Source organism: Odocoileus virginianus, chromosome 3, assembly GCF_023699985.2.
Source record: "Odocoileus virginianus isolate 20LAN1187 ecotype Illinois chromosome 3, Ovbor_1.2, whole genome shotgun sequence".
NCBI classification, from domain to species: Eukaryota; Metazoa; Chordata; class Mammalia; order Artiodactyla; family Cervidae; genus Odocoileus; species Odocoileus virginianus.
The window spans coordinates 68721415-68730284 of NC_069676.1; the positions used below are offsets into that span (position 1 = coordinate 68721415).

At 45.9% G+C, this 8870-nt stretch overlaps 1 protein-coding gene across 4 annotated transcripts in view; it reads right to left on the reverse strand.

Moving 5' to 3' along the window:
• Positions 1-2600, reverse strand: part of GABRB2 (gamma-aminobutyric acid type A receptor subunit beta2) — a 267825-nt gene extending 265225 nt beyond the window's left edge. The window contains exons 1-3 of one of the 4 annotated variants that reach the window (XM_070465737.1): positions 2395-2600; positions 872-1076; positions 627-718 (exon numbers count right to left, since the gene is read on the reverse strand). In XM_070465737.1, the coding sequence (XP_070321838.1) occupies positions 627-718; positions 872-948 (169 nt within the window). In that variant the 5' untranslated portion in view covers positions 949-1076; positions 2395-2600. Of the gene's footprint in view, positions 1-626; positions 719-871; positions 1077-1801; positions 2063-2198; positions 2363-2394 lie in introns of those variants that run through there. The other 3 variants (XM_070465736.1, XM_020903345.2, XM_070465738.1) reach the window with 3 other exon arrangements.
• Between the last annotated feature and the right edge of the window lie 6270 nt (positions 2601-8870).

An 8870-nucleotide genomic window follows, 5' to 3' on the forward strand; every position in this document is an offset into this window, starting at 1 on the left:
GTCTGGAGTAAAATTAAATGGACATATCATTGTATCTAAGGTTGAAGCAAGAAGAGATCTCTGGCCCTTCTCCCCCTACCCTCCCTGTCCTCCAAGCCCCACAGGTCCCCTTTGGCCCCATCCCAGCTGTCCCCCGCAGTGAGGCTTCCAGGACTGGATAATATCCAGAAAGTAGCCAATTTAAACCATGGCCTGAACTCCTCCAAAGGAGGCGGGCACAGGGGGTTAATGCCACTTCTCAACCAATTGTCTGCATATCTTGTCCTCAAAAACGTTCCCGGTGGCCTTCAGGAAGCCAGGTTCACTGGCACAACATTAATTAAACTTAAGAGGTTTGTATCGCAGCAAAACAAAGACAGTGAAGCAAAGAATTTAAACAGAGAAAGCTGGAAGACAGCAGTCTCCAGTATAGGCTAAGAAGGTATCTCTGAAAGACCACCTTAGTGCTGGAGAGTAACACACAGGCTTAAGTTTGGATCAGTTTCTCAATATGGTAACACAGAGACTCAGTCAATACACCACATGCAACCCACAGTAAGGGAGAGGAAAGACAGCGCACAAAGCTCAAAAGACAGCTTAGGCAATAGCTGCTGGGCTGTTTCTTATTACCAAGGCAACCCCATTACCTCCAAAATCTGGTCTCAGTCGAATATCATAACCTTTCAGGAGTCTATCCACCGTCTCTTTAACCAGCGACATATTACTAGGGTCATTGACACTAAAGAAAGAAAAGACAATAAACAGGCATCAATAAAACGGCAGACTCGGCGCTTCAGTAGCTATCTGATCCTCACTACAGATCCTTGCTCACAGAGGTATGCAGAGCCCTTCAAAGTGAAAAAGGAAAAAGAGAAACGCTAGGCACACTTACCTCTGCGCACAGACGGCGGCGATTATTAAGGGGAATGACCAAATCCCAAAGTAGTCCTTTTTCCGGACTCTCCACATCCCTTTAGTTTTGGATGGTTGAGGGTTTCGCTGAAGAGAGGAGATCCAACTTAGTCTGCCCAGTGCAGTAATTCTAATGTGAGGCGCATGCGCACGGCGTACCAAAACATCAAAGGGACAGCCGCTGCCTGGGACCGAGAAGATTTTTCTTGTTAAAGGGGAAAAAAAATTAAAGGGAAAAAAAGGGAACACACACACACATATATAAATATATATGTACAATATATACGTATTTGGATAATATAGAAAAATCACCCTACGGGAGGACCCACGGTAAAAATCTTTGTTGTCCTTTTGTTAAGATAAAAACAACTAGAGCGTCTGGTAAGTTTTGGTAGTGGCAGGAGGCGGTTTCGCACCTCGCGGGTTGTGGGGATTGGGGTGTGTGTGTGTGTGTATGTGTCTGTGTGTCTGTGTGTTTCCTCTTAAATAGACAGAACCAGATGAGGAATTTAAAGGAGAGCAGGTGTGTAGTGCTAGGGGAAAATGAGTGCCTGGGAGTTGACTTCTGGTCTTAGCAAACGGCGGGGAAAGGAATCTGAACTTTATTCCCAAGGCACTGAGCATCCTCTGCCTGGAGCGAGATGGGTGCTGAAAGTGGGGGTTGTGTGGCGGAGGGGGGGGGGGGGGGAGGGAGGAACCGGAATGGTGGGAGCGGGAGTAGAAGGGGGAGGGAGGGAAGAAGCCGATGGGAGGCGTGTTGAGCAATGGGTTGGATTTGGGGCCGGGAGTGGAGGGGGTACGTAGAGTGGAGAATAAGACACGAAATATATATATATTTTTAAAAGAGAAGAAGAAAATGATGCCTGGTCTTTTCTAGGAGTCAAGGAGCAAGCTTTTCTTCACTACTCACGAGCAATTTCTGTCTCCTTCTCCTCCTCACCCTTTGCCCCCCATTCCCAGAGAAGAAAATCTCGGGGTCCAGGTTTCTTGCCGAGTGACGTGCCTGACCCGCCAGTCCAGATTATTTATAGCAGGAAGGGCGGGGGCCGGGGGTGAGAGGGGAGTAGAAAGCGCAGTCTCTCCAGGTCTGTCTCTGCTTCTGCACTGGGAAATTATTAGCAGGGAGGGTGGGGTTTGGAGGAGCGGGGATAATGGGACGTGGGGACTTAGGGATGCTAGGGGGACGGGAGGCTCCGGCGGGCCGCCCACGCCCCCTCGGAGCACGCGCACTGGCGCGCGCACGTGCGGCTCCCGGCCCGCCCGCCGCGCGCCCCTCCTTACCTCGCTGGCCGCGCGCCCCTCCTTACCTCGCTGGCCTGCGCTCGCCGCCCACTCCCGCCGCGCGGCGCTGGTGCCCCCCACCCCGTCCCCTCCACTGTAGGCCCCTGGGCCACGGCCAGGGAGGGAGGGTGGTGAGGACCGACACCTGGCGGCGCCTCGGAACCTGAAATCCCCGAGCGGAGCCCAGAAGGCAGGCTAAATGAGGAAGGGGCACCTCCGCACCTTCCGCTGGCTCCACGCCACTTCTTCCTCGCTCCCCTGCTCGGGGCCAGGAGGGGCTAGCACACCCCGGGGCTGACTCTTCCCTCCCGCCGGAGGCTTGACCCGGCTTTCCGCGGCCGCCGGGACACAGAGGCAGCGGCGAGCGAGCTCGGGGGCTCGAGAGGGAGGGAGATAACACGGAAGAAATCTTCCCTCCGCTCGAGAGAAAGAGACGCCCCGCGGGCGCCGGGGGACGCTACGAGGCTCCGGCAGCGGGGCCGTCTGAAGGCGCCCCGGGACGGACTCTCCGGGTTCTCCGAGGTCTATTGGTAGTTGGGGGTGCTGGCAGGGGAGGGCAGGGACTCCTGCTACCCTCCCACCACCCCTCCTTTGTGAAGAACGAGAAAAGTCGGAGCTCGAACTTGTGTTTGGAACCCCAGAGCGGGAATTTGTAACTCCTCGACCTCCTATTCAGTTTAGCCAGTAACTGAACGCCTACTGTGTGCCAGGAGTGCTTCGTTTAGTTCATTCTTGCACGCCCAGGTGCACTTAGCTAGCACCCCACTCTCCCCACATCTTGGATTTAGAAGCTGGTGGGCTCAAGCTGAGGAACTTGCCCAAGGTCACCCAGGTGACCAGAGATGAAACCAAACCTGGACTCAAAAGCCCTAACCATTAGACCAAACAGTCTCCACTCTCACGTGGCGACCTTGCCGGCCGCGGGCTCCTCTTGCGGCGCAGCTCCCGCGCCCGCCGAGCCCCGGCGGCCTCCGGAGGCGCGGGCAAGCACACCGTACCAGGCCGGCCCCCACCCCGCGTCGGCGGAGAAGAGGGGGCGCCGGCCGCCGCGCGGGGTCTCTCAAGGCCCGGGCCCCAGCGGCACTCGACCTATTTTACCTTTTGACAGCCTTCCTCCTCCCCAGCCTAGGTCAGGGGTTATCCTGGGACGGCCTGGGAATGACTCCAGGGGAAGTGTGGAGGCGGGAATCCAACAGCTCCGCGAGGACAGAAGGCGAGCGGCCCGGGGCGGGAGGAGCGTTTGCCCTCACCCGCACATGGAGTTTGCATTTGAGACGGTAAAACAACCCCTTAAACACTGCAGCTTCACAGAGCTACAGCATGGCGGGCTACCCGGCTCCTAGGAGTCCCTCCAGAGACACAGCATGAGAGAGAGACAGAGAGATAGACACAGAGGAAATGAATCTCTAAGTCTCCTGTCTGTAATTACTTGGGTAGAGAGTTATTAGAGGAATCAAAATACAGACCAATGGCCCAGGAAAACTGCCGATTTCTCTCTATCCCTTGTCTTACACACACAATGGAAATGTTTTAGACAGGCTCACTCTTTTGGGGGGGGGGGGGGTAGTTTAAATGATTATTAATAACATTATATACCAGAGGATTCCCAAAACAGTTTGACCTCACCAGCTGGTGAAGCCCTGGAAAGCTTTACTTCCTCTTGAAAACACCTCGAAACAGGATTTTCCTCCTTACTATTAGTTATCCATATTGCATTTGCTGCACTAGCAGCTTGTCTTTATTTAGGCTCAGTTCAATTTCAGTTGAAAGAACAAACAGAACAAAATCAGGAATACTACCATTCATGTTCCAATAATAATAATAATGGCCTAGTGAAACGTTAAACAGTATTTATTGAAGACCTAATATATACAGAAAATCAAGGGAAAGGAGGGCAAATAATTAAAAGAAAATTGCATCTCAGCGAGTAAGACAATAGCACAGACTTTTGGGCTCAAATCCCAGTTCAAATACTTAGTATCTTTGGGGTTTGGACAGGTCACTTAACCTTTCTGTTAGTTTCCTTTTCTGTAAAAATTAAATACAATACTTTCTTTGTTGTAGAATGGTATAAATATATATGTAGCATTTGGTACATGATGAATAAATATTAGCAATTTTTAATGAATAAGGCATAATGAATGGGAAGGAAAGCAAACAAGGTTTAATGGCATTAGTCTATAAAGACCAAGTGGACATAAATTTAGTGTAATTCTCCTGAGAAAGCATAGATTAGTTTGAGAAGAGAGGATCAGATACTTCAAGGGAATTATCAAAAAGATAAGGATAAGAAGAAAATGTATTAAAGACCCAAGCAGCAATCAAAAGGAGAAAAGACAAAGTCATAGTTACTTTCCTCTTGTGGTACCATCTCAGTGTTATTTCTTAATAAAACTGTAACTAATGCAAACAGGTATTCTTACTGGTTACAAAATCCAAGATCAATTTATGTCTAAAGTGGGTCTCTATTTTATAGCAGAATCAACACTAGGACATCTCTCTGGAAGATTTGGCTGATAACTCTGCCTAGGAATGTGAAAATTGGAACAGTAATGTGCAAGGGAAGGCGTTACTGGATTCTGGAAATGTGTCAGTTGCTGGAGAGCATCCTCCATGATCCCAAATGTATAAAGGGAAGATGATGTGTAAGTACTCTGAAGAGATCATGATTCAGAATCATCTCTTGCGTATGAAGCATATAAATGCCAAGTGATAACAGTCACTAATCATCTAGTATTTATCTTTGCTATAATATTTATTCATTTGGTCAGTAAATACGTATTAGATATTTGCGGTAGTTGCTCATTTGTGTCTGACTCTTTGCAAACCCATGGGCTGTAGCCCACCAGGCTCCTCTGTCCATGAGAATCTCCAGGCAAGAATACTAGAGTGGGTTGCCATTCTCTTCTTCAGGGGATCTTCCTGACCCAGGGATCGAACGTGGGTCTCCCGTATTGCAGACACATTCTGTACCATCTAAGCCATCAGGGAGGCAATAACTGCACCCAGCTTGTGCCTCAAACCCATGACCCTGGGACTGAGAGTTCCATGCCCTACTCACTGAACATTTACTCTACGGCAAACATTATTTGGTAAGCACTGGGGGATAATGTGTTGAAAAGGCAGCCATTGTTCTTAACCTTTTGTAGCTTTTGAAGTGTGGAGACAGAAGAATAGAATAACACACGTACAACATATTGCAAAGAAGGTAGGATATCAGGGATCCATAATTAGTGCAAATAACTCAGCTTGAGGGTTTGGGTAAGACTTGCCTAATGAAGGGATGTTTCAATGTGAGATTTGAAAGATGAGTTAGCCTGATGAAGAGTCAGGGAAAGAACATTCTAGGAAGAAGATATAGTATGCAAAAATATCCAGGGCCAAGAGAGGATGGAAGGAAGAACAAAGACTAGGGTACAAGGGTAAGCGTGTCTCCAAGAATGATATGGTGGGAAGCTGGGCAGAAGCAATTTGGTTCCATTAATCTGTTGAAGTAGAGGAGTGACAGTTAAAGAATCCGCCTGCAATGCGAGAGACTGGGATTCGATGCCTGGGTTGGAAAGATCCCCTGGAGGAGAGCATGGCAACCGACCCCAGTATTCTTGTCTGGAGAATCCCCATGGACAGAGGAGCCTGGTGGGCTACAGTCCTTGAGGCCTGAAAGAGCCGGGCATGACTGAGCAACTGAGCACAGGCCAGAGGAGTGACAAGATGAGTTTTAATCACACTGGAGGAAGGTGTTGGTGGCTACAGGGGCTCTCTTATTGCAAGAATCCCGGTGAGAGGTGATGTTGGACTGAATTAGGATAGCGACAGTGAAGCTGGAGAGAAGTGGCTAGAGTTGTGTGGGAGAAATGGTTACCTTTGTGATGCATGGGCTGGGGGAAAGAGGGAAAGAAGTTCAAGAATGACTCCTACATTCTGGTTTGAGCAACTCAGTGGTGGCGGTAGAAGAAAGTTGATGGGAATGATACATTCAATTTGAGTCACAATGAATATAAGGTCCCAACTAGCCAGCTAGGGTGCACTGGACATTTTGTTATATGGACCTGAGGCTCAGAACTCAGCACTGATGTGGAGCCAATACAAACTTTCTGTATTGCAAACTGACACTTTACTTCCCTTTCTGTCTGAATTTTTCTGTTTAGGACATATTACTATCTAACATATTTTATTTTGCCTATTGTAATTCTGTCTTCCTGTGTGAAATGAAAGTTCAGAAAAACAGAATCATGCCTGCTTTCCTAAGTACTAGGATCCTAGTGGACTACAGTCCATGGGATCACAAAGAGTCGGACAAGACTGAGTGAATAACACTTGGCCAAGGGCTATAGAAGAAACCTAATTCATATGTTTTAATGAATAAGTCATTATTTGATGATCCTACGGATCATCCTCCCACTTAAATCATGAGAGTTTATGACAACTTATGCAAGGAGGATGTACAGAGTAAGAAAGGAATCTTCTGGAAATTGACAATTTACAGCCCTTCAGAAGGGTGAAATTAGAAATGGCCTCAAAGGCAAGAGGAAAACCACAGTGATGTGATCAAAGCCAAGGAAGGAGAATATTCTAATAAAGAAGGACTGGTCGATTGTATTAAAACCTTAAGAGGTTTTAAAGTTTTTGAATAGATTACATGCTTGTGGTATACAAGATGAGCCAGTATTTCCCTCTGCCACCCTGATTTCTTCCCCAGAGTCTTGTACAGTTCAGTTGAGGGAAGGCAGAGGTGATATTCCATACCATAGCCTTTATCCTGTGAGAAATACATACAGGATATGTCCTCAAGTGCCAGAACACCTTTCCTGACTTCCTGCTGCTGCTGCAGCCTCGGAGATGATGATCATGGATGAGGTTCTCATGAAACCTGGGTACCTGCTTTGCCAGAATGATTAAACCTAAGTGTTCATTATTATTTTTAAAAATGAATAATGAATACATTAGCTTTGAATATTGATTAGCATCTTTTTATTTTATTTTATTTTTATTTAAGGGCTAAATCAGTTTATTTTTTTTTGTTTTGTTTTTTTTTTTTAATTTAATTTTTTTTTTTAGGCTAATTACTTTACATCATTACAGTAGTTTTTGTCATACATTGAAATGAATTAGCCATGGATTTACATGTATTCCGCATCCCGGTCCCCGCTCCCACCTCCCTCTCCACCCGATCCCTCTGGGTCTTCCCAGTGCACCAGGCCCGAGCACTTGTCTCATGCACCCAACCTGGGCTGGTGATCCGTTTCACCCTAGATAATATACATGTTTCAATGCTGTTCTCTTGAAACATCCCACCCTCGCCTTCTCCCAGAGTCCACAAGTCTGTTCTACACATCTGAGTCTCTTTTTCTGTTTTGCATATAGGGTTATCGTTACCATCTTTCTAAAGTCCATATATATGTGTTAGTATACTGTAATGGTCTTTATCTTTCTGGCTTACTTCACTCTGCATAATGGGCTCCAGTTTCATCCATCTCATTAGAACTGATTCAAATGAATTCTTTTTAATGGCTGAGTAATATTCCATGGTGTATATGTACCACAGCTTCCTCATCCATTCGTCTGCTGATGGGCATCTGGGTTGCTTCCATGTCCTGGCTATTATAAACAGTTGATTAGCATCTTTTTAAATAGTGTTCCAAAATTTCAGGAATACTGAAAAGTAGGAAGAAAGTAAAAAATATATGTTGAAAGAAAATATACACTTATTGCTTTCAGTACCCACTTATTAATTACTAATAGTATTTTTAAGTCTATAACTTCCTTAACATACTGTAATGTATAAATAAGAACCATTTTTAAATAACCTCTCCAAGTATCTTATATATGAATGCACCTTTATTTTTATATGCTAAAGAATATTCCTGTGAAGTGAAAGTTGCTCAGTTGTATCCAACTCTTTGCAACCCCATGAACTATATAGCCCACCAGTCTTGTCTGTCCATGAAATTCTTCAGGCAAGAATACTGGAGTGGGTTGCCATGCTCTTCTTCAGGCGATCTTCCCAACCCAGGGATCGAACCTGAGTCTCCTGCATTGCAGGCTGATTCTTTACCATCTGAGCCACCAGGAAAGCCCAAAGAATATTCCTAGATTTTATCAAATATTTTCCCCTTATGCTAGTCAGAAATAACCTTCTGTATTTGTCTGGCAAGCCTTGCCTTCACAGACACCAGAAAGTTAGGTATCTCGTATATTACCATAAATTCCAAGTTATGGGCTTACAGTTTAATGAGGTTTTGCTCTGCGGAATTAGAAACGTTAATTCTATGCCCACTGAGTCCTATTTATTTCTCCTTCAGCAAGTAGCACTAACATTAAACCTGAATGTCTAAAAAAGTTTTAAACAGAGTAAGACTTATGACATATAGATCTATTTAAATCACTTAACTAAAATATAACATGTAGTAATAATAAAATTGGTCTGTCAGATGCTGTTCGAAATGCTCTCTATATAGTAATATATTTAATCTTTACAATGTGTCTATAAAATATTAATAATTATTACTCCCATTTTACCTATAAGGAAACAGAAGCAGAGATTAAATATCTATATAAGATTGCACCCAGAGCCCCTGCCCCTGCGGCAGTCCACTGCTGACCCGTACCTCCGCAGGAGACACTCAAACACAGTTCTGTCTCTGTGGGGTCTCTGGGTCCCAAAGAAAGGCAGTGCCAAGCAATGTTCAAACTACTGC